Genomic DNA, 27100 nt, shown 5'->3' with positions numbered 1-27100 from the left:
GAACCTGTTAGAACCTGCTGGATTTCACCCCTGGTTTGGTCCTTATTAAAGTATGAACTTTACACAATGTGTGAAATGACGCCATTATGCGAAAACTAGAAGACTAAGGTGCCACTCTGAGTAAGTTGTCTAATCCTATTGACTTCTACAACACTTACCCAAAAAGTTCAGAGAGCAAAGCAGAGGAAGTTCGGGTTTGTTGGGGAAAATTGTACCCAAATGCAACCAAGTTGGGGAGAACAAAAAGGAAAGGAACATTTCACAATTTCTCATGGAACACCACCAATTTCTTCCACAATTCTACGATTCCATAGAACACAATCTAAAAAAAACCTAGATTAGAAACTCTCTCAGGGTAGTCTACTCTAATATTTAACAGTGAAGCAACTATTTTAGGGAGCACATGCGTTGGACAAAAAGCAATGGCTCCTAGTTATTTCCCTCTATAAAAAGCCAAGATTGCATTCACTGCTTGGCCTCCTAAATTTGTCAGATGCATTAAGGACACTAGAAAAGGCTATCCTACCACATACACTGTTAGATTCATGTGCCAGTCCAGTTGGATTATATATATGGCACAACAAGTAATATCTAGCAAAATAGTTCGGATTGCCTTGTTTTTCTACTTTCCTCTGGCAAAACAAAACTTGGCCTGTGGGAATCATGTTAACCTTGTCATTTTGTTCTATAACATGAGAATCAAATCTGAAATCTGCATCTGAAATAAAATCTAACTATTTTGGAGCTTGGAGTTTTGGTCAAATATAGCTATTTCCTACAAGAGCAAAGAGCAATTTTGCATTCATATCAGTGGTGGGTTTCAAATATTTTTACTACCGGTTCTGTGGGCATGGCTTGGTGGGCATGGCAGGGGAAGGATACTGTAAAATCTCCACTCCCACCCAACTCCAGGGGAAGGATACTGTAAAATCCCCATTTCCTCCCGATCAGCTGGGACTCAGGAGGCAGAGAATAGATGGGGGCGGGGCCAGTCAGAGATGGTATTTACCGGTTCTCCAAACTACTCAAAATTTCCACTACCGGTTCTCCAGAACTGGTCAGAACTTGCTAAAACCCACCTCTGATCCATATATCCTCATGGTAACTACGTTGCACCACTAAGTTTCTACAGTTTTTGAAGCAAAAAAAGGACCAGTTTGCAAGACTTCAATGCTATCAGAAGTGGGCTACCATTGCAGGCCAGGTACGTGGTGCTCTACACAGCATAACAGATCCCTCATAGACAAGAGTTTTGACTGGGACTTAATAAAACTCCAGCTGCTTGTGATTATAAATGTTAAGTATTTCAGAGGCATCAAAAGATATGTACTTTTACCATCCTGCTGATGCAAATGGAAAGAGTTATGCTGTCACCTGAAAGAGCTATAATTTGCTTTATTTTAAAACAACGGCATCTCCTGCCCATCCTCAGTCGTCTATCTATTCACAAACCAGGCAAGATCTGAAACCGGTTTGACCTTCTCATTAAAATGAAGGGTGTTGATAAAGCACTGAAATCTATAGTGACAGGAGGAAATGTTACCTTTGGAATTGCCGTGAAGCTGAATGATAGGGGGAGTTCAAATCACGAACATCTGCTGCAATTATTATTATTATCATTATTATTTTAAAACACACACTTCTTTGCACAGCAGTCGCAATCAAGGCGTGCTTCAGAACAGGTAGCACCATTAAAGCTAAACAAGAGATTTGATTAGAATGCCAAGTCTGTCACTCAGCCTCATTATAGATATAAATACAGGACTTCCATTCAAAGTATATACCCACCGTTCTAATGGTGTGTTTTTTAAGTATACAGCACAAATATATATTTTGTGTTTATCGTACAGTTGGTCTTCACTCATATTTAATTGCTTTACTTCAGCATTAAAATCTACCTTTTTGTGGAAAAAAATCTTTGACAAGTTTTCTATTGCATAAACATTTTTGAGTGAAGGCAAAAACATTCCTTCCCATTTTTAAATGTCATTCTTTATAATATAACGAATCTATAATTTTCCTTCTTCATTCCAACATTCAAAACAGTGGAATAGGTAAAGGGAGACACATAGCATGCAATTTTTTTTAAAAAAGGTTTCTTATTATTATCCAAAAGAATAACCTAGATGTTTTTTTGTATCAAAACTTGAAAAACCTGTGGCCCTAGTTGAATGACCACTTCTTTAGTGAAAATTTGAAGTTGCAATGGTGCTGAATGAGTTGTAGCTATAAATAATCCGAAATATTTATGACTCTGGCGGCATTCCATGGTCATGTGATCACCATTTGTGACCTTCACTTCCAACTTCTGATAAGTAAAGTCAATGGAAAGCTGGCAGTAAGTCGCAAGTCACAGTCACGTGAGGTCCCTCACTTAATAACCTATGTGTTGCCCACTTAATGATAGCAATTGGCCCTGCTGTTCCTAAGTGGTACAGTCACATGGTTTTTCATCTTACAATGGTATCACTTAACAATGGAGTTTCCAGTCCCAATTAGCGGTGTTAAATGAGAAATTCCTGTATCACTACTGAGCTGACATAAGAATTTCAGATTCAAGGATGGTATTGTAAGACATGGCATACTTGAGTGGTACTAAAAATTACGAGAGGGAAAATAAGAATGTATACCTTTCCTTAGCATTTTTATCTCCCTCATCATGTCCAGAATGAACTCCTGTCATGGAAAGAATTCTATAGAAGATACCGTAGATTATATAGAAGAGAATCCAGGTTCCCCAGATGGAAGAAACAAAGATGGTTTGCAAGTTTAGAAAGGTATAAAGAAATGTGAATAATGTGTAAACAAGATTTCCTATTTTATCCCCTTTGTGTTCCCTATACAATTTGTACTCTTTTTCGGGACTGGAAACAAATAGGATGAGGAGCATGTAAGTATGTCAGTATATTTGAAATTCTGAAACATGAATATTCACACAAAATGTCTGTCACACATAGTGTGAAAAATCATCTCAAAGACAAATATTGAGAAGCGAAACAAGGTGGCTGCTTCCTGCCATCCCCTCAAACTTCTCAGAATATTACCTGCCATCTCACATTACACTTCTCTTTTTTTCTGGGTGGGGCACAAAATATTTCAGTATGGCATTACTAGGAAAATATATTATTTTGTGGATGGTACTTTAGTTTGGGGCATGCAATATTCTAATATTTTTTTAATTTAAAAAAATCCAAAAATTAAAGTGGGCAAATAATCTCACTATCATCCACAGAGAATATAGTGGTGACTAACAAGGCAAGATCTCTTCAGAATAATGTGAATTCTAAATATGCAGCACATATTGCACCAAATTAGCATCTCCTTTTCAGTGTTGACTGGAGGAATTGACATTATAGGAAATGAACGAGATTTGGTTAAATGAAACAAGCAAAAAAGATTGGAGACTTCTACTGAAATCGCTATTTTTCTGCAATATGGAAAAAAATAATGATTATGCTAATGATGTGAAGAGTCAACACCCTTTTTAAAAAGGAAGTATACTATTTAGTTCAGCATTCTATCTGCTTGGTTGAATATACCAACCAATGCTTGGCATGGAGAATGTCAAAGTAAAATAAAATATAGACACATTAATGTAATAATGCTTCTGTTATATGAGAGTAATACAGAAAGGAGTGTTATGATGCATCATTAAATAGCTGGTTTCAAAGAATACCTAGGTAAAAATACCTGCTAGGTGGAACTGAGCCACAAAACTGTAGCCAGACTTAAGTTGTCAATCAACATACCTGCCTCATCATAGGATACAGTCAATTTTTCCAGCATTTCTCGGTCAATTGAGAGAATTTGTTGCTCCAGGATGGTTTGATAGGATAATACACTGTTCTCCTTATCTTTCTCATAATCCTGAAGGTGTTGCTTTAGGACTTCTGGTAAGCGGGACTTCACATATTCTGCTGCTGACTACAGAGGAGAAAGAGGGGAGAAAGAAACCAAAGTTGACTTTTATGTGCCATATTACCTTTTGGGCCGTATATATACCAGAGGTGGGTTTCAGCAGGTTTTGACTAGTTCTGGAGAACTGGTAGCGGAAATTTTGAGTAGTTCGGAGAACCGGTAGTAAAAATTCTGACCGGCCCACCCCCATCTATTTTCTGCCTCCCAAATCCCAACTGATCGGGAGGAAATGGGGATTTTGCAGTAACCTTCCTTTGGATTGGGGAGGGAATGGAGATTTTATAGTATCCTTCCCCTGGAGTGGGATGGGAATGGAGATTTTACAGTATCCTTCCCCTGCCATGCCCACCAAGCCACACTCACAGAACCGGTAGTAAAAAAATTTGAAACCCACCACTGGTATATACGTATACATAAGACGTAGTTTTAGGATTTCAGCAAACATGACATACAAGAATTTAAAAACTGCAACCTATATATCTATTTTTTTAAAAAAATCACAGCCAATCTTAGAAGTACTTCTAGGCATTTTCTTTAGGTTATTCTTGATTTCTTTCACTTGTCAGATTGAGAAATCAGGTCTCCACAAAGTCTAAAATATACTGAAGCAACTGCCAACATTGAAACTTTTCTATTTTATCAACACAAAAGAGTTTCAGGAAAAAAAAAAGGGCTACAGAAAATATGGGCCTTTCTGAAAGGTAAGACATTCTTTGAATGTCACAAAAGATGCCAAGGTACTTCAGGAGAGGTGGACACAAGAAAAATTTTCACTCAGACTTTTCAACTGAAAGCACCCACAACCAAGAAAAGCATTCACAAAACTACATCTCCTCAGTGGGAAAAAGGACTTGCAAATCTCACAAAGGAAAACTGTACAAAAAATAGGAATAATGTCATGTATCTTTTCCACACAGTTGATCAATTATGGAATCAAATTATTTAAAACTTTTAAAGACAAAATTTATGAAAGGGAAACACAGAATCTGCCATTTCTCAATTGATTATGACAATTGGCCAACTGAGAGACATCCACGGCACCGAATCACTCCTGCTACTCAAAGGACTCCTGCCAATTTAAAAAAAGATCTTTGATCTTGGTGACCATGCCATTTAGGAAGAACTTAAATAAAGTTGTCAGAATGAATGACATCTGTAAGGTTTCTTTTCCTCTCTATGGGATAAATACTGAAGAGGATCTAACTGCACTATTTTCAATGTACTGCTGGTGTTTTAGCAATGCTGACTGGTTTTTGAACTAATTAAGCATGTCATATCACTCTGCTTTCTGACCTTTAAAAGCCCAGTTCTGAGGGCTAATACTTGCAATGCTGTGCTGCAGCTTGCAAGACCATGGGGTGACAACGTTTAATTTTCAGAAAAACTCCAGAAGAGGTATTCAGGCTCATGACAACTGTGCTGCTTATGCTATTAGTCTAAATTCTGTGAGAAGGCATGCTGCTATGGCAGATGGAAAGGGAAATAAAACACTGCAGGCGTCCAAGGCAACTTTTACTATATATTTTTATTATACATTCTAGTATTATAATATAAATATTACTTCATATTTTGCTATATTCTTCCTAGCAATAGAAGACATTTGTTTAGTTAGTTTGCATTATAATTTGTTGGCCTGTGAAACAGTATTATTTATATTTATTTATTTGTCAAGAACGTATTAGGTAATTTATATAATTATAAGCATGAATTGAATACATAAAATAGATACAAGTAGAGAAAACATTAGGACTAGGGACAGCTGGTGCTCTTATGCACGCCCCTTACAAACCTCTTAGGAATTGGGTGAGGTCAACAGTAGACAGTCTTAGGTTAACATTTTTGGGGTTTGGGGATGAAACCAGAGTCAGGTAGTGTATTCCAGGCATTGACTACTCTGTTGCTGAAGTCATATTTTCTGCAATCATGTTTGGAGCGGTTCACTTTAAGTCTGTATCTATTGTGTGCTCATTTATCGTTGTGGTTGAAGCTGAAGTAGTCATTGACAGGTAGGACATTGTAGCAGATAATTTTATGAGCTATACTTAGGTCATACCGAAGACACATAGTTCTAAGTTTTCTAGGCCCAGAATTTCAAGTCTGGTGGCATAAGGTACTTTGTTGCGAGCAGAGGAGTGGAGGACTCTTCTTGTGACACATTCAATTGTATTAATGTCCGAGATGCAGTGTGGGTTCCAGACAAATGAGTTGTATTCGAGAATTGGTCTAGCAAATGTTTTGTATGCTCTAGCTAGTAGTGTGATATTACTGGAGAAGAAGCTATGCAATAGGTTTACAACTCTTAATGCCTTTTTGGTGATGTTGTTACAGTGGGCTTTGGCACTTAGATCATTTGATATGAGTACTTCAAGGTCCTTGACATAGTGACGGTCATCTACAAGGTCGTGTCCACACAGTTTGTTTTATGACACGTTACTCTATTTTTACATTTACAACAATTTTTACATTTTTGGATCTGTTGTGAAGAATGAAAAATGGACATATGTTTCCTGGTCAAGTCAGGTAAGTTCCTTGCCTACTTGTGATGAAGGTAGTGAATTGGTATCTTCTACAGCAGGGGTCTCCAACCTTGGCAACTTTAAGACTTGTGGACTTCAAGTCCCAGAGTTCCTCAACCAGCTTTGCTGCCTGAGGAACTCTGGGAGTTGAAGTCCACAAGTCTTAAAGATGGCAAGGTTGAAGACCCCTGTTCTAAAGCACTTACTTGGTAAGACAGTCTGTAACTTAAGGCATACATGCTGCTGCCCATACCTCTTGGCTGAAGTAATGGACCAGTTAAGAAGGTAGCCAGTGAGAAATAATTCAATATAGCATTTAGATTAATTTCTCAATGTACAAAATGCATGAAATGTTATATATGAGATCTCATTTAAAAAATTGCCTCTTGTAATCCAACGAAAGCTAACTGAAAGTCCAAGCTATCACTAAAGCTGCATCTTGTGGTCCGCCAGCAGCCTGCGAAGGTGGCAGTGGAGTCGGACAGCGATGAGGCTGAGGAAGAATATGGGCCAGTCCTGGAGGCTGGGGAAGGCCCAGATGAGGGTTCTGCGTCGGAGGCAGAGATGGGGCTAGGGCCATCAGGGAGTGATGTGCAGACTTCAGAGCCTCCAGAGGCTGACAGTAGAGAGGCAGAGAAACAGGAGGAGCCTGTTCCTAGTGCACGTATGAGAAGAGCTGCCAGAAGGCAGGAGCAGATAAAGCAGAGAGGACGACTCAGGAGTAGGGTCAAGAGATGACTGGTCCCTCCCATAAGGCTTAAAAGACCAGCAACGGCTCTTAGCCTCTTTGCCGGAAAACAACATTGAGAGAATTGCTTCTTGTTTCACTGTATTCATTTCTTGTCGGCGTCTTCCGCTTCTGAACTTTTGCCAAAAAAAGCCTTTAGCAGTTTGCCTAATTATCCCAAGGTCGGTGATAAACTGAGAAATGGTGTTTTGAAGAATTTGCTTTAATTTAGTTTGGACTACACTGAGAATGAGTTAATTCTCAGCTGTTCTAATAAAGTCTGTTTGTTTTCGAACTGTTTGTATTTAATACTAACTACTTGGGCCTGGGTCACAACACTGCATTCAATTTGTCTAGAGCCAGGCTAGGCTATACATAACAAAATTATTTCCAGAAATACAATAGCCTGCAACATAGCACAATAAAATTTAATACTAGATTTTTTAAAAAGTCATTTATTTCCAGCAGTGGAAGAAAGAAGATAGACCACATAGCTCATTTTATATGTACAGTTTTATAACATACAGAGCCAGTTGGGTCTAGTGGTTAAAGCACTGGGCTAGAAAGCAGAAGATTGTAAGTTCAAGTTCTGCCTTAGCCATTAAAAGCCAGCTGGATGACCTTGGGTCATTCGCTCTCTCTCAGCCCAATCTACAACCACAACCACAACTGTCACACAGTTGTGGAGAAAATAGGAGGGGGAAAAGTATTGTATGCATTTGCTGCCTTGAGTTATTTGTAAAAATAAGAAAGGTGGGATACAAATAAGTAAGTAAGTAATAACAATCTTTACCAACCTGGTCTTCTCCATAGGTGTTATGAACTAAATCCTGAACCCGGATAATTTCCTACATCTTCTAGGAAGCCACAAGATAATTTCTGGGTCTGTAACTTCTAAAGTGTGGTCTATGGCCTATAAAATTCACAGTTATGCATAAAGCCAGTTTAGTCTGGTGGTTAAGACACCACACTAGAAATTAGAAGTCTATAAGTTTTGGGGTTTTTTTTTTTTGCTTTTAATTTATATGCCGCCCTTCTCCAGAGACTCAGGGTGGCTTACAATGCGTTAAGCAATAGCCTTCATACTTTTGTATATTTATACAAAGTCAGCTTATTGCCCCCACAATCTGGGTCCTCATTTCACCTACCTTTTGAAAGGATGGAAGGCTAAGTCAACCTTGAGCCTGGTGAGATTTGAACTTGCAGTAATTGCAAGCAGCAGATGTTAATCTGTTAATAACAGTGCTTTAGTCCACTGTACTACAGGCCTCTCACCTGAGGCATTAAAGTCAGCTGGATGACTTCGTGCCAGTCACTTTCTCTGAGGGGTGTGCTTAGGGATTTAGGGACCTTAGAGAGCAAAGAGTTATGTTCACCACCCCGAATTTTTTTTTTTTTTTAAAATAAAGGTGTGTAAAAATAAATAAATAAATAACATTTGCAAAATGCTTAAGACTATGATATGTTATTATATATAAAAGTCTGGACCCAGGAGATGTTCCTTCAATGGAAGAAGTGCTGAACGATCTCTAACCTCTATAAAATTTAAACATCTAAGCAATGAAAAAAGTCATTCCTTAATGGAACTAAGATTGTGCTGGATTGATGAAACATTGTGCCAATGATACATCAAGACCTCAATCTATCAAAAGAGAGACATCGCCTGTTCAAACCAAAAGGATGTCATTTGCATCATTTTACGCTGTTAATGTAATTATGTCTAGACTGGTTTGAATATTCTTGATTCTGTCTACTATCTGGAAAAAAGGCACTGGCACAAATTTTGTTCACTGCATTTCATTAAGGTTTATTGAAGCAAGGCATTAATGTAATAATAATATTCTTACTACTACCTTATGACCAGAGGTGGGTTTCAGCAGGTTCTGACCAGTTCTGGAGAACTGGTAGCAGAAATTTTGAGTAGTTTGGAGAACCGGTAGTAAAAATTATGACTGGCTCCACTCCCATCTATTCTTTGCCTCCCAAGTCCCAGCTGATCAGGAGGAAATGGGGATTTTGCAGTAACCTTCCTCGGGATTAGGGACGGAATGGAGATTTTACAGTATCCTTCCCCCGGAGTGCGGTGGGAATGGAGATTTTACAGTATCCTTCCCCTGCTATGCCCACCAAGCTACACCCACCAAGCAATGCCACACCCACCAAGCCACACCCACAGAACCGGTAGTAAATTTTTTTGAAATCCACCACTGCTTATGACTATGTTAGTATGGCACAGTATTAAAGAAAGCATTCTCTCCAAACCCAGTCAACAGTGGAATTAATCAGGGCTAGTTTTAACCCAAAACACCCAAACTTGTGCTAGTTTAAACAAATCTTCCTCAATCAGGTTAGAGTATTAAGAGAGAGTTTATTTCTCTTTCTGCTGTTGGAAATGATGGATAGTTGTGAACAACTCTGCAAAAACAGAAGAAAAAAAGAGGGATACATACATACATACATACATACATACATACATACATACATACATACATATATTTCCTTGACCTGTTCATTAAAGCCATGACCTGAGCATGGTAGCCTCTCAGTCACTTTGGTCATGGTTGAGTTTTCTAGTATGATTTCTAGTAGGAGAATCAATTTGGTTCTACTGGTTAAGGTACCAGACTAGAAACGAGGAAACTGAGTTCTAGTCCTGCCTTAGCCATGAAAGTTAATTGGATGACCTTGGGCCAATCACCCTGTCAGGCCTGGAAGCCACTGTTTGTATTAGGCCTCAGCCTAACCCCCTCCGAGGGTTTTTTTTTTTTTTTTTTTGGTGGAAAAATAGGAGGAAGGAGTATTACTGATGTTTGCCACTTGAACTGGAATTGGAATCTGTATCTTTCTGGAGACATTTAAAAGAGAAACATTGGGAACTTGATGAAAACCAAAGAAGACATATTGACAGAAAGAAAATAGCATATATACTCATTTTTAACATAGCAGCATGGCAGCAACAGGTAAAAAGTCAACAGTAGTATTTAAACATTAATATTTGATCACTGTAATGGAAGGAAGTCACATAAACTAATTTCAGATAAGACGTGTAAAGTTAGTTGCAAATAAAACTAAAAGCGATTGAAAATATATTTAGTAAAAAGGGGAATATGGGATTTGTAAAATGTAGGTATCAGATTCTAAATCTAATGGAACTCAGATTGCAACTTTTATATGAAAAATAAAAAAACAAGTGTTTCCAATTCCCTCTCAAATATGGTTCTAAGTTGGCAGAGTACATCATACTGATGAATATCTGTTAATTTAATGGAAAGCTATATAAAGATCCAATAGCCAATGTCTGCAACTCTATAAAGGTTGAAGCAAATCTATAATTTAGGCAACTTTATATGCTGCAGAGCTGTGGAAAGTTGTAAGTGTATTCTCTATACATTTCTTAGTTCACAATATTTAGAGTTCTCTGGAATTTGCTAATATCCTAAATTAAGCAAGGTTTCTCTAAAGATTTCAGATTTTTTTTCTAATTCCTAAGAAATAGCTTTTATTATCTCTTGGCACCTCGAAATCACCAGCACCAGGGCTACAAGGCTTTAAATCAGTGGTGAAATCCAATTTTTTTTCCTACTGGTTCTGTGGGTGTGGCTTGGTGAGTGTGGCTTGGTGGGCATGGCAGGGGAAGGATACTGCAAAATCTCCATTCCCACCCCACTCCTGGGGGAAGGATATTGCAAAGTCTCCATTCCCACCCCACTCTGGGGCCAGCCAGAGGTGGTATTTGCTGGTTCTCCAAACTACTCAAAATTTCCATTACCAGTTCTCCGAACTGCTCAAAATTTCCGCTACCAGTTCTCCAGAACCTGTCAGAACCTGCTGGATTTCACCCCTGCTTTAAATTCTTGGAGAATGCTTCACATTCACATCACATTGGCTAGGAGTTTCTACTGTAAGTGGAATTTGCTAATAATTTATACTGTTTCTCTAGAGTGAGTAAAATATTAAGATTCAACTCGAAATTATTCTTAGAAGTGGAGAGACTTGGCTGCAAGGCAAAATGTTTTTGGTAATTTAAATGCATAGTTAAATAGGATTACTATACCATATATTGAATAATTTCTCCTGTTGTATTAGAGATTAAAATTTGGTAAGTTTTTTGAAAAGGCTTTGGGGATTCTACCCAAAGCATATTTTAAACTCCTCTGGTCTAAATTATTGTCATTTTATCAGACACCCATGGTGTTGTGTATGTATTTTTAAAGAATCTCTCTGGCTCTTTTACCAAGTTAATTGTTTTATTGCAGTAGAAGACACAAATAATGTGCTACAAAATACTGGTAATAATTGAGAATAAATCTCATCTAATATATAACTATCAGGGCTGATATTGATATTCATTGATGAACAATGACACCATCTTATAGGGATTTAATCTAAATTTATTTTTTCCTAGCCTCCAAACATTAATTCAAGATTTCTACTGAGGCTCTGGTTAGGCCTAGCATATTGATGACATCTCATTTGAAACTTCTAGATCAGGGCTGTCAAACGTGACCACATGCTGGCCACGCCCACGTCCAGTTTAGTGAAGGAGAAAAAAGTCCTGATACATCACGTGATGCCACCGTGATGCTGTGTTGTGGCTCACCAGCTGCCAGCAGAGCTGGTGGCAGACTCAGACAATGAGGAGGTTGGGGAGGAACTTATTTATTTATTTATTTGATTTAAATTGCCGCCTATTCGCCTATGGTGACTCAGTTGGGCCAGTTCTGGAGTCTGGAGAAGGCTCTGATGGATACTTTATGTCGGACACAGAGATAAAGCCAAGGCCGTCCGACATTTCCCAGCCACCGGAGTGGCAGCTGCCTTTGGAGTCTGATGTGAGTGAGGAGGAAGAACAGCTGGGGTCTGTTCCAGATGCACATATGCGCAGAGCAGTTAGGAGAGGTAAACAACAGAAGACAAGGAGTCGACTCAGGAAGCAAAGCACACATGGATGCTGAATGACCCCTCCCTGGCTGGGGAATAAATAGAAGGAAAGGGGAGTGGTTGTCATAGGAGACAACCACTTCATATTTCTGAAGATTTTGCTCATTGTGCTCCATCCACAAAGACTGCTTGCCAGAACTTAATTTGCAGCCTTTCGGCTGGAAGCTCACAGCCTTGCAATTATGGCAAAGAACTGATAAGGTCTGTTACTGCAGTTAACTCCTTGAGGGACTATTGCCTGGACTTTTGAGTGAATGCAATTATTCACAAGAGGTAAATAAAGAGGGTTTTTCGTGACAAGGAGTCTGTTTCTTGCTTCTGCTAAGGCTGGGTCAGAACATGCCATGAGTTTGATACCCCTGCTCTAGATGGCCTTTCCTTGTGCTTTCATGCAGACATCAAATAACAGGAGACAATCCTAAATCTTAAGGGACTCCACATGGAGAACCCTGGGCTTAAAAACTTCTACCACCGCATCGCTGATTGGAACTACCTACTTATAGTTTAGATAAACTATAAATTCTTTGGGGAGGGGGCAATTGTATATCCAATAGTATGCAAACTTTCCCTCTGCCTTTCAATGATTATCACAAAGAAACGTCAATTGGTACAAGGGAAAGGAAATGCAGAATTTAGAAGGTGTTAATTATAGGAGCAAGCATACTTAATTTGGCAGGGATAAATTGACTAACAGCTGTAGTGTCCCTATTCAAAGGGTAGGAGATAGAGTGGTAATGAATTTCAGTTCATCTTTTTAGCATAAAAATCTAGTTTCTTAAGGTACCTGTTCACAAATTTAAAACTTAAAGATAGTTCCAAACTTTAATTTATTTAATTTAATTTAATTTAATTTAATATTTAAATTTATATACCGCCCTTCTCCCAAAGGACTCAGGGCGGTGAACAGCCAGAAGTAAAAAACATCAAATACAAAATATAAAAACAATTTTAAAATGAATTAAACAATTTGGCTCGACAGTTAAAATCTCCCATTAAAAATCCAAATTAAAATACACAATTGGAGAGATTAGGCCAGCCTGACTTGATGAAATAAAAAGGTTTTGAGGGCCCGATGGAAAGTACGTAAGTCCGGAATCATCCGTATCTCCGGGGGGAGCTCATTCCAGAGGGCAGGTGCTCCCACAGAGAAAGCTCTCCCCCTGGGGGCCACCAGTCGGCATTGTTTGGTCGATGGCAACCGGAGGAGCCCCTCTCTGTGGGAGCGTACTGACCGGTGGGAGGCTCTCGGTGGCAGGAGACGGTCCCCTAAATATCCCGTCCCTAAGCCATGGAGCGCTCTAAAGGTGGTCACCAACACCTTGAATCGCACCCTGAGGACCACCAGGAGCCAGTCCAGCTCACACAGGAGAGGTGTTACATGGGAGCGCCATGACGCTCCCATAATCACCCGCGTGGCGGCATTCTGGACCAGTTGGAGCCCCATGTAGAGAGCATTGCAGTAGTCCAGGCGGGACTATTTATTTATCCAATAAAATTGACTAGAGTTGTTTTTTGGTTTTTTGTTTTTTTTTTGCAAATTTTCTCTTCCAGAAATATTTGATATTCATTCTGGAATTAATTTTCCATTAAAAAAAATTACATATTCTCATTTAATAAGACCATACGTTAGGTTTGGTCTAATTTTTCATCACCAATTAAATGGGAAACTATCATGCTACTAAATGCATACACACAACTGAATTCTGTTGGGGATAGTCTTCTCTAATCTGATATTTTCCAGATTTATTAAGAATTTATTAATTTATTGTTAATTTATTAAGAATAAACCCTTGGCTGGGAATTTTATAGCTAAGATGAACATCATGAGATATTTTACATAAATATGAATTCAAACCTATAGACACATAGAAATTCTAATTGCTTTTTTTTTTTTTTTAAAGCAAGGACACATCAAACTGAACATACAAGAAAGGAAGTTTCTAAAAGTTTCTAAAAGATACATTTTTATTATCTTCCACTTGGCTAGGAAAATATTTTAACAAAAGAAACATATCTCCTTAGGAAGTCTCCATTTTCATTGTCAGAGATTGTAAAATGTAACAAGTAAAAGGATTGGCAACAGTTAGAAGTGTAGATGGCTAAAAGAGGTAACAAATTTACTCAGTGTCATGGAACCGTCTGATTTGCAAAGAAGTCTTGATTAGACTGACCTTTGGTTTGAGACAGAAATCTTTGCTTCATCTGACAACAATTTTAACATCCCTGTAGGAAGACATTATTCACGCCCAACTCATACATCTGTAGAACTAGGTATGTGCAGGATGCGATATTTTTGAGATGCAGATTTTGGACATAATTATCTAACTGTAATATTTGACCCAACCATAAAAGGACAGTTTTCTTCCACTAGGAAACATCTCTCGAGCTTTATTTTTTGAAATGAATAGTGAGCCACGGCACAATTGGGATTGGCCTCCAGAAAAAGACTTCTTGGGGTCAATCACTCCCCAAAGTAGTGAGTTTGTCTCCTGTTGTCAGTGGCTCAAGCACCAAGATGAACTGTCCACTATTAAGCTGGAGAAATCCTCAAGTTCTGTCTGGGAAAAAAATTGCTGAAGTATTATTCTACAGCATTGCTATAATCAACTAAGAAAAATGCCCAATTTAAAAAAAAGAAGACGATAAGATTAGTGTGGGAAGATAAGCTCTTGAAAAATCCAAACTGACTTTTGTTTTGCCAACGCTGCTCAAAGCGCAAAGAAATTCAGGTCTATGATTGCATTAGAATAATTTCGAGTATGGAAATACATTGAATGATGATGTATGAATCTTCCTTTTGTTCCATTTTTGAAAATAGGGACAACATTCATACCGTTCAGTTCCTCAATAGGGCTCTCATATTTCTCCTAGGTAATACATAAAGAATCAGTCAGAATGGTGCCTTAAATAGTCTAGGACAGTAATGGCTAACCTTTTTGCCATTCCGTGCCAAGAGTGGGGGGAGCGCGGGGGGGTGGGTTGTGCCCACACGTGCCCACACCCATAATTCTATGCTCCCTGCCTCCTGTGCATGCACGCAGGGCTCCCCCTGCTTTTGGCACGTGATGGCATGGTGGGCTCGGTAGGCCTGTTTTTCACCCTTTCCAGGCTCCAGAGCCTTTCTAAGAGCCTGGAGAGGGTGAAAATGCCCTTCCCCACCACCCCGGAAGCTAGAAATGGCCTATTTGCTAACTTCCAGCAAATGGCCCATTTCCGGCCTCCAGAGGGCCTCCGGGGGTGTGGGGAAGGCCGTTTTCGCCTTTCCCAGGCTCCTAGAAAGGCTCTGGAGCCTGGGAGAGTGAAAAACGGGCCTTCCCCACACCCCTCAGGCTCTCCGGAGGCAGGAAACAGCCTGTTTCCCTACTTCCGGTGGGCCCAGAAGGCCTAAATCAGCTGGCGAGCTGAGCTCGCATGCCCACTGATATGGCTTCACATGCCACCTGTGGCACGCGTGCCATAGGTTCACCATCACGGGTCTAGGTTACAGTTCATCTGCTTGTGGAAACTGATACTCATCTGAAGTGAATCTCTGGATGTGTTTCTATTATTCTTAGGCTTCACTTCTGATACTCTCTTCTGAGTAATTTCTTGGTGAAATGGTGGAACGTATACATTTTTGTTGAAGACTGACATTTTGCTAACTCCACAGAGCTACTTGTTTGTTTTTTTCCCCTAAGCATAACTTAAGAAGCTGTTTTCACTATTCTTAGCACCGCTCACTAAGCTTAATATATTTGGAGCTTTTTCTTTAATTGTACAATTCTGGATGACCTGTCTGCACCCTCCTTTGATCTGGTTCTCATTCCATTTCTTATAATGGAGCTGAGGTGGCGCAGTGGTTAGAGTGCAGTACTGCAGCTACTTCAGCTGACTGCTAGTTCTCACCGGCTCAAGGTTGACTCAGCCTTCTATCCTTCCGAGGTGGGTAAAATGAGGACCCAGATTGTTGGGGGCAATATGCTAATGCTAATGCTAATGCAATATGGCAATAAGCTATATGCTAACTTTGTAAACCACTTAGAGAGGGCTGTAAAGCACTATGAAGCAGTATAGAAGTCTAAATAATAATAATAACAACAACAACAACAACAACAACAACAACAACACAATAACACAAAGCTCTGCATGGCCAATACTTGAAAAGTATTGAAGGCAAAGCTGACCAGAAACTAACTTGGAACTGGTTAAGATCAGGAGTACTGAAAAAAGAAACTGAAAGCTTTATTTTGGCAGCTCAAGAACAAGCCCTAGCCACAAACTGTATGAAGGCAAAAATTCAACATGTTACCACCAACAGCAAATGCCGCCTCTGCAATGAAAAAGAGGAGACAGTTGACCACCTGATCAGTGGGTGCAGCAAAATTTCACAAACTGACTACCTACAACACCATGACCGTGTTGCTAAAATCATTCACTGGAAATTGTGCCAGAAGTTTGGATTTGAGTACAGCAAAAACCACTGGGAACATCAGGTTGAGAAAGTTTTAGAGAATGAGAAACTCAAGATCTTGTGGGACTTTAGGATTCAGACTGACAGGCACTTGGTCCACAACACACCTGACATAACAATAGTTGAAAAGAAAAAAGTATGGTTCATTGACATTGCAATACCTGGTGATGCACGAATTGAAGATAAGCAGCAAGAAAAAATCACAAAGTACCGGGACTTACAAATTGAAGTTGAGCGACTGTGGAAAAAGAAATCGTGTGTTGTCCCGATGGTAATTGGAGCCCTCGGAGCAATACCCAAAGGGCTACCCCGCTATTTAGAAATTCTAAATTTGCCGGACTTGAACATTTTGACTCTACAAAAAACCACCTTACTCGGAACAGCTTACATCCTCCGACGATACCTTAACAGTTCCTAGGTCCTTGGTTAGGACTCGAGCTGCTGAGCTATTAACCAGCCTCAAAGGCTGTGAATCTCACTAAAGATTAACCAATAAATAATAATAATAATAATAGCCATTTAGTTAATCGGCTATAAAATGTAGCAGCTATCCCTACTCCCAGATTTAAGAGCATAATCCCTGTCTAATACACATATAAATAAAAGAAAGACATCACAATACAAATGTTTCAGCAATCTTTTTGTCTACAGTCTATAATTAGACAATGTGCAAGAATGTAATAATTCACTGCTGCGAGGATAAACAACACGAGTGCCCATCGGCACCAATGAGCAGTTGCAGTGGGACATCCTCCCACGTGCCCGTTAGCCTTTTTTTCCTTTTGATATGAGGAATATCCATTGGTGTGATATTATGCCGTCCAGAGTCATTTGTTGAGATTGGGTAGCTATAGAAAATTAAATAAATGAGTGAATAAATATTGAACATGTATTTCCTTAGTTGATTTGCAGTATATGGCTTCCCAACTCCACCAATGCAACTGAGGGTTGCGTACAATAACACATATGTATGTGTGCATGCACGCACACACATACACACTAACAATTCATTAAATCAAAGCAAAACTTCAACAGATGATTACAAAAAAAATTGCAGACTACAGGAACCAGGAGCATTACTCAGGTGACCCTGAGGACACAGATAAACCTCCAAGTGCTTCAATGATCTTCTAAAAGGATGCAGATTGAAATGATGATAGCCTGGGGTAAAAATTTTGGTTATTAAATTGAATTTGAAAAATGGCAACTATGGGAAAGGAACTATAAATTAACAATGTCCACAGCATATAAGGAAAATCAATATAAGTTGTTTTATAGATGGCATATGCCACCTGAGAAATTAGCAAAAATGTTCAAAGATAAATCAGCGAAATGCTGGAAATGCTGGAAACACCAGGATCTTATTACCATATGGGGTGGACTTGTCCTGAAGCAAAAAATTATTGGTACAAGATTAAAATTTGGCTGGAAAAAATGATACAACAACGTATTGAATTTAAACCAGAGTTGTTCCTACTGGGTATCTTTCCAGAAAAAATTAATAAAGAAAATGCATATTTGATTATACATGTAATAACAGCTGCAAGAATTGTGTATGTTCAAAATTGGAAATTAGAGAAAATACCTTTGGAAGAAGAAGTAATAAAAAAATTTTTAGACTGTGCAGAAATGAATAGATTAACTTTGATGATTAAAGATAAGGAGGAATCAGATTATTTTAAAACATGGAACTATTTTTATAGTTGGTTGGAAAAGAGATACAAATGATTGATACTATAATTATGTATAAATGATGATTATAATATTGAATTTAGAAATGAACTGTTAGAACGGTTTGGATGAATATGAAGATAGAAGAAACTTATGGAAGATGGAAAAGAAGCCTAGAAGATAACACCGAGACGTCACAGGGAAGGGAGGATTGATGTATTAAATGTTTGTCTGTCTTAAAAAATAAAAAATATATATATTTAAAAATAAATAAATAAATAAAATGATGCAGATTACCAGCTTCTGTAAGGAATATAAATTCTTCCATTCCCCACTATCCTGTCAGAGCTGAAGAAGCTTCTTGGATAAGAAGTGAAACGTCTTAAAAACAACAACAAGGAAGTCCAGTTGTCTCTTGAAAAAGCACCTTTGGAACAACCACGATCTAGATTGCTGAGAATCTTCTACAGTCTTTTAGGTGATTACCAACTCACTACAATACCTTGTCCCAATGCAGATACCTCTCATCCATCACACAGCACTGCGGGAAAGAATCAGATATTTATGACTTTCTAAAGACTAGCAGGTTTGGGGCATGGAGGTGAAGGAAGATTGTTTAACAGACCAGATGCTGCAACAGAAAGGAACATCTCCTGGGTCCAATCAGGTGGCATTGTTTCAGAGAAGGAAAATTCTTTCATAGGAAGATTAATCTTCTTAGCTATTATTAAGTTTTTTTTAAAAAAAGAAATTTGCATGTTCGAAAGTTTATCTCATAGACATCTTTAGAAAATGAAAATGATGGATGGCTAGAATCCATTATTTTGTTTCTCCAGAAAAAAACACAATGGAAAATGAGGGTTATAGACAGTGGCAAAAGAGCCTAGTGGGAGTAGTGCGAAGCAGGATTGCCATTTCAGGTTTTTGTGATTGACATAACCATGGTGGCAACCACATGGTGAATAGGGAAGTGCTCCTATGGCAATCATTTTGCAAAAAGACCTCTATGCAACAATCCTACATATGGAAATGTCTAGAACATGTCCACAAAATTCCCAATACACCCACTGGATCCAGAAGTCTGAGACAGTCATGCTATGAAATCTTGAGCTATTATTTGGGATCATTTTGGAGGAAATAAGCAGATGCTGATGTTATTCCCAAAGCTTGGCACATAACTTGCATAATGCTTGTAACCAACTGTAACGTGTCAGTTGCTTCTTTGCAGCGCAAAGGAGTTAAAAACAACATTTTGGTTACAAAATTATGTGTTTCCTTCTATTCATTTCAAATGAACCTATTATAAAAACCTCAAAGGAGCATTCCATACTAGCTGCACAAGATAATTGCCCCAGCCTGAAAGATAATTAAATGTCCTTCAGCTACAGTCTATTTCCCACATCATACATTTTTATTTAACAAAAAAATACCTATACTGTAATCAAAGTTAAAGGAGCTTTAAAATTATTTTGAATCATTGCTGCAGTCAAGTATGCTGGAGAAGAAATAGATAAATTTTCTACATAGAAAGGTAGAAATGGTACATTTTGGCTCATAGTAATTAATACCTGTTTTGGACTTCTCATCATTGGTAATATGGACTTAAACAGCAACTTTAATATAAATAATAATACAAAGTGCTTTAAGATCTTCTTGGTCACGATTATTTTCAATTTACACTTGGGAAACTGAGATGGAAAGCTCAGCCTAGAAAAATATCCAGGACCATTAAAGGGATACATGGAGAATATTAGTGATCAAAATTTGTATGAAACTCTTGGATGCAGATATTGGGAGACGCTGTAGCCTGACAATTCTATGGAAAAATCTAAATATATCCTTTGGGAAGGAGAATACCTGATTTCAAATATTAACATATGTAATGTATATGTGCACACATATGTGTGTGGATATGTTTGGATGCAGGACTTAGCATAGAAGAGCTGGTTATGGAGATTCTCAGTCATCCAAGTCATGGTTGTCCCAAAAGTGTTTTTTTCAAGAGGCAACTGGACTTTCTGGTTTTTCTTTGAAGAGTGAAAGAGGACATAGATGGCCTCTTTAATAAACACATGGAACAACATAAGAAAACAAACAGATTCAGCAGTCCATCTGCATTTAAAAGATACAGGCCACTCTTTTGAAGAAAACAAAGTTTATATTTTGGACAGAGAGGACTACTGGTTTGAAAGAGGGGACCAGAGAGGCCATCTATGTCAAAATTGAACAGCCCCCTCTCAACAGAGTGGGAGGAATACGACATCATGACCCACGGTGGCGCAGTGGTTAGAGTGCAGTACTGCAGGCTACTTCTGCTGATCACCAGCTGCCAGCAGTTTGGCAGATCGAATCTCACAAGGCTCAAGGTTGACTCAGCCTTCCATCCTTCCGAGGTCGGTAAAATGAGGACTCAGATTGTTGGGGGCAAAATGCTGAACTCTGTAAACCACTTAGAGAATGCTGTAAAGCACTATGAAGCAGTATATAAGTCTAAGTGCTATTGCTATTGCTATAATCTATCTCTAATCCAGAAAACAGTCCTTTCAACAGTTCCAAAAAGGTCCACACCAATTTGCACCACTCAGGTGACACAGATAAACCTCCAGGTGATCTTAACAATCTGCTAAAAGAATGCAAATGTCCAGCTGCCTGCAAGGAGTATAAATCCTTCCATTCCCCACCAACCAGTCAGAACTAAGAAGCTTCTTGGATGAGAAGCTTCAAAGAAATACTAGAAAGACCAGTTGCCTCTTGAAACAAACACTTTTGGGACATAGAAGAGCTGGCACTTGATGCATCAGAAAATCCTAAAAATATCAATGCATACACAGATGGTTTAGTTCATGTATATAGGATTTCACCAAAAGGTTCTAATCACATAAGAAAGTCAATTTAGAAATGTGCTTTCAGGCATCCACTTACAATATATGGAGACCAAGGAAAAGCTACTACCTCTTAGTCATTCTATTCATGCACATTTTTTTGGCTACTGGGTACCAACTCAAATGCTCTATCAACATTTGAAATGATTGACAATCTCATGTAAGAACATAGAGATCTTTCAAAAGACTTTTTTAAATATCTAAAGCATGTGTGGACTTCCACTTTCAGAATTCCCCAGCCAGTGGAAGGAAGGAAATTTGTGAAGAAAGCTTGTTTGTGTTTGCAATCTCATTGTCCCAGTTTTTTTGCCTGGCCATTGAATATGTCTAAGCTGACTTTAGAGAACAACATATAAAAGCGAAGAAGAACCTCTAATAGATCAGAATCTGTTAGTTTAAAAATAACCCTGGAACTCCTGATCAAGAGGCAAAGCATTATGCAATGTCATTGCACAAATATCTTCGTCCTTTCCATTGCATGAATTGAGGTGAAAGGGCTTAAGTACGTCATGGAACCCCAACAAGTTCCCATGAAGTTCTAGGAGTCTACAAAACACCGTCTGAAAAACCCTGAAATAGAGACTGACAGCATATTTTATTTATTCCATTTATATTCTGTTTTAGGATCAGCTGCAGCTGATGTACATGTTATTATCTATTTTATTTTATTTTTTGATTGGTAGACCGGATCTGAAACCTGTACCAACCAATTAGAAAATAAGTAAGTAAGTAAATTAGTAAGTCAGTAAGTACCTTTATAATATCATCTATAAAAATATTCTATGCAATATTCTATGCAAGGTTAAAAATATCATTTTGAGGAGAAAAAACAATCTAAAACATTCTGGTTTCCTGCAGCGATACATGAAAGAAAAATCAAACATGACCTCAAGTTCATACTTGTAAACAGGCCATTGTTCTTAATCACACAAACATACTGAAGTCACCCAGAAATAAACAGATCTACAAAGCCCCAAAATCTTTGTACTTTTTTTAGCTTCACATAAAATCTTTAATGTAAGATAAGCCCATTTTATATAATGCAACTAAAGAAACTAATTAAACAGAGGAAGGGCATTCTTTCAAAAGAAGACTTTTCTGCTTCAAAAATGTATGACATTTACTGTTATTGGGTTTAACAACTTGTCCTGCGACACATGCTTCTACCAAGTGAATTAATTATAGCACACATTGCTAATCCCACTGCTAAAAATAACCCAGGTTTTTCTTATGTTCTAACCGTTTTCCTGAGCCTTACAATACAATTTCTGGCATTCAATTTCATCTATTTCAGAAAGATGTAATCATACATCTAGCTTGGTAACACTGCACCTCTTACTCATTGTGACCATTACCCTGTTCAAATAGCCATCAAGACTATTGCAACGCATTTTCAAGAAGAGCTAGAAAAATTTCTTCTTGAAATCCTAGCAAGCCTCTGCAGGTCAGTGTCAACAATACTGAGCTGGAAAGATCAATGTGTTGACTCAATAAAAGACAATATCACACTTTCCTGCCAGTCATAAGTAATATTAGACTAGATGGATCTCCTGCTCCTTGCGTTTTCCCACAAGTACCAGGTCATATTTTTTTTTTCCTGATCAACTTCTGACCAACTTGATCCATTGGTTATGACAGGAATTGACTGACTAACCAGTCAATTGGCTAGTCAGTTGACATGAGGTTTGGCACCCAAGCCTCATGTCATGGGTTGATAGAGGATAACTGACCCAAAGTCAAACAGTTCATGTCTAAGGTGGGACTGGAACTCACAGTCACCTGGTTTCTAGCCTAGTGCCGTAACACTAGATCAAACTGGCTCTAACTACTCCAAACTTGTCAAACTAACAATGTTCTTCTCTGTTTACTTCATTGTCAAGCTAACAATGTTCTTCTCTGTTTGCTTCCTGTCAATCTCCATAACTTGAAATTATTTTTGGCAACCCACTTTCCCCTTTTATAGTCCTGATTGCTTTTTGCTGCCTTTTAAAGTCAGAAGTTTTCATAACCACCTTGGTAGCAACTAGGTCAAATCCAGCATGGTCAGGGAATCATAAGTTGCACATATCTATTGGGGTGGATTATGTTTCCCTTTAAATGCATGAAAGAGGTTGCAATTTTTGCTCAACAATTGATAAACTTCCTTAACAGGGCTAAGAGTCCATCCCTGTGGCTTAAAAATTGCCTGGCAACATCATACTGTAGAGGAGAGGAACAAGCAGTGTTCAAAAGACTCAGCCAGCATGGGTTATAATGAAAGATGCTGCAATTTAGCAATTTTTGTATGGTAACAAATCAATGTTAGTGAACCAGTTTTAGTGAACAAAAGTACAGTGACACATTAATTTTTTTGTCAAATTTCACAATTATAGTAAAAAGACAATGCAAACAGTAGAAAGCAAGGTGATCTTTAGGTTAGCTATATTAGGAAAGATTCAAAGTAAAATCTAATATTTTTCTGCCATGTTGCAATGTGTTGGGTTTCAGTGCTCATAATCTTGTAAATAAAATTAACTGTGTTCTACACTTATAAGAACTGGGATAATAGGATGGCCATGAGTCATATTTCATAGTGGAGAGTCCTTGAATGGAAAAGCTGATAAAAGATGTGTCTCTGAAAAAAATTCTCCATTTGAAGACCTTCAAGTTTGTCTTAAAGATAAATCAGAAACGAGACTTTAGGGAAAGGAAAGGAGACTCCAAGTGGGTCAGAAAGAAACCATGAGGTTAGTAGCTAGCCAAATATCTATTTTAGCTAAAATGCTTTCTAAATTTGCATAAGATGTATGCACATTTTATACAAATTTGTCATCTTCTTTAGGAATGCTTAAATGACCACTCTATGGTGTAATATAAAATCTAGGATTTTATATTTCAATTTCTGTGGAACTTAAATTTAGGTGGGTCCTGTTTTCTATTTTTAAAGTTTATTTTATATTTTATTTTGCTTATTAATTAAAGTTATGTTTATTCTGTGGTTTGTGTTTCATGCTATTATTGGGAGTTATATTATCAGAGTTTTTTTCTCCTCACTTCAGAAGAGTAGGCAATTTTAATGCTAATCCCTGTAATATTAAAAAAAGAGCATAGCTGTTGGAACATTCACAAGGGAAAGTATTGAAAGGTAGTACATTTACTTTTTAAAAATAATTTTTAAGGAAAGGCACTCATAATAAAAATGGTCTTGTTATACATCAAGAATTTTTGAGTTTTCTTTATACAATGTTTAACCTCTGCAGAAATAAAGTAGGATTTTCACAAGCATATATAAGCTGCCCAGAATTGTTTCAATAGTGAAGATGGGTAACGTATAAATTAAATAAACACATTTTTCTGCTATAAATTTCCCCAGATATATAATTCACCAGATTATGCCAGGAGTAGAATTCACCAGATTATGCCAGGAGTAGAATTCCATGTTCTATTTGGCAGGAAATCCTGCAAAGTAGATTCCCCAGCCAAGGTAAAACACTAGGTCTTCACCATGGTATTTGAGGAAAACTAAGCCCCAGCTTTGCTACAAAAATGCAGTCTGGTATTATCTAGTATTATACTTGCTGATCAAGGTTCTTCCCTTCCAGTCTTCACCATATTAAAAAGCTCAAGCTCAGGAATCAGCAGCTAACAATTATTTCTTAACGTTTCATAAAACTGAATGCTAAACACGAACCTATTTGCAAAACAACCACTTCTATAGCAGCCAAAATATGGCATTCCTAGCGTTTTTATTCAAATAAAGTATCATACCCTCATGAGAAAATTAATTGGGTTTTTTAGAGATGTGAACTCTGAATTAGTAGTCAAATTGAAGTGTCAAGGATATATTAAATCCATAATTACAGTAATCCACAGCTGCTTCAGTTGTACAAAATAATGAGCTGGCCGGTGAGAGCTGGTGTCCATGAAATGGAAGGGAAATGCCATCTGGTCCAGACTATGCTCTAGCTAGCTTAATACTCTAAGTACAAGAGGGCTCGGATCTTCCTTGACAGGATCCATTTATGGATTTATGGTTATTATTTTTCCAAGAAAAGAGCACTACAAATTAAAGGGGAAAAAAAGGAGTACAGGACACACTTTTCATACGTATATTCAAAATATACTGTCATTCCTTTCTTAAGAGCTTGTTGATTCAAACAAAAAATTGGATCTATAAATGTTAGCTAGTGTATTTTTTAATGTGCGCTAGTAACACAGTTTAGATCAGGGGTGAAATCCAGCAGGTTCTGACAGGTTCTGGAGAAAAGGTAGCGGAAATTTTGAGCAGTTTGGAGAACTGGCAAATACCACCTCTGCCTGGCCCCAGAGTGGGTTAGGAATGGGGATTTTGCAGTATCCTTCCCCTGGAGTGGGGTGGGAATGGAGATTTTGTAGTATCCTTCCCTTGCCATGCCCACCAAGCCATGCCCACAGAACCGGTAGTAAAAAAAATTGGATTTCACCACTAGTTTAGATCATCAAAGTAAGAACACAGAGTGCATATTTATGTACATTTTTTTTCCAGGAAGATTAACCAAGTTTGGCATACACAATCTAACAAAGGAGTCATGTTTTGAACTACAATGGCATCTTTCATCAAAGACTGCAGCACTGTAAGATACTAATCCTTTGTGATGTAGTTAATGTTAAAATAACAACTTAACAAAAGGCAAGATGAAAAATACAGCTGCATGCCAAGGTCCATGTAAATTAGTGACACGATTAGGCCCCAAAATATTTTGTATTACATTTTTGTAGAAACATGTATTTGACTTAAGCCAGTTTTCTTTTTCAAATTAAAAGTATTTTACTCTGTGTCTTTCTCTTTAACAAATGTTTAAGATAGCTGTTATTAACTGTATTTAAAAGTATGTTTTTTTTAAAAAAAGGAATGAATAAGAAATTACAATAGAAAGGATGTTGCCTTAAAAAGATTTCAGCATTTAAGAGAATATAAAAAGCAATCAACCATGCCTGTCTCAAACCTTTTAAAAGATTTTCATGAAAGGTTTGAGTTTATAATTGATCCTGGTGTCCAGTCAAAAGCAAATTATATTATTTGGCTGGTTTGGATGAAAGCATGTTTTTCTAACAAGAAAGGAAACATAGAAGTGTAGAAAATCAGCATTATATACAATGTTGCCTTAATTCAGGGATTAAATTCAGCAGGTTCTGACAGGTTCTGGAAGAACCGGTAGTGGAAATTTTGAGTAGGTTGGAGACCTGGCAAATTCTACCTCTGGCTGGCCCCAGAGTGGGGTGGGAATGGAGATTTTGAAATATCCTTCCCCCAGGAGAGGGGAGGGAATGGGGATTTTGCAGTATCCTTCCCCTGGAGTGGGGTGGGAATGGAGATTTTGCAATATCCTTCCCCCAGGAGTGGGGTGGGAATGGGGATTTTGCAGTATCCTTCTCCTGCCACCCCCACCAAGCCACGTCCACAGAACCGGTAGTAAAAAAAAATTGAATTTCACCACTGGCTTAATTGTTTGTACAACTTGTAAGTATTTGTGTCAAGTTTCGAGGTCGTCTCCTTCTTATGTCAGCACTAGAGTAAATGCAGGTTGAAGTGCTGACAATTTGAATAAATATGCTATCTAACAGATACCAGCTCAGAAATTATGAAAATGGCAGAAACTGAACTGGAATATGGCTTCCATAATTTTAATGAAAGCTTTGTAGTCCACAGACATTGAGAAAGCTGAATATATCAGTGGATGCTATTTGCGCTGCAGACACACATTAATAATGTAATGGCACTAAGGTGGAAGTACCAAGTGTGTAATGAAATATAGTGTTCCTTGAAATGAATCAGTTCCTAATGAAAATTTGCTTTTAAAATTATGCTGAATTGTTACAATTACAATAGCTGTTGTTCTAATCTTAATAATGCAAACAAGCTCCACATTGTTCAGTTTACAATTAACTGAAAGATAGCTGAATACCACTGTCATTGAATAAAGTAAAGTCATCCTGCTATTCAAGCGATGAATACAATCCCTAGTACATGTGCTTA

General features: G+C 38.0%; 1 protein-coding gene across 1 annotated transcript in view; it reads right to left on the bottom strand.

Annotated features, from left to right (window-relative positions):
- The window catches only part of PPM1L (protein phosphatase, Mg2+/Mn2+ dependent 1L), a 50028-nt gene extending 46148 nt beyond the window's left edge, over positions 1–3880 (bottom strand). The window contains exon 1 of the mRNA XM_070946001.1: positions 3750–3880. Coding sequence (XP_070802102.1) covers positions 3750–3786 — 37 coding nt within the window. The 5' untranslated portion in view covers positions 3787–3880. The remainder of the gene's footprint in view (positions 1–3749) is intronic.
- Between the last annotated feature and the right edge of the window lie 23220 nt (positions 3881–27100).

Source organism: Pituophis catenifer, unplaced genomic scaffold (assembly GCF_029215685.1).
Source record: "Pituophis catenifer annectens isolate HBS135680 unplaced genomic scaffold, rPitCat1.0.hap2 SCAF_6, whole genome shotgun sequence".
In the NCBI taxonomy this organism is placed as follows: domain Eukaryota; kingdom Metazoa; phylum Chordata; class Lepidosauria; order Squamata; family Colubridae; genus Pituophis; species Pituophis catenifer.
The sequence above is the reverse complement of the archived record's forward strand: the minus strand, read 5'-3'. Positions and strand labels throughout refer to the sequence as shown.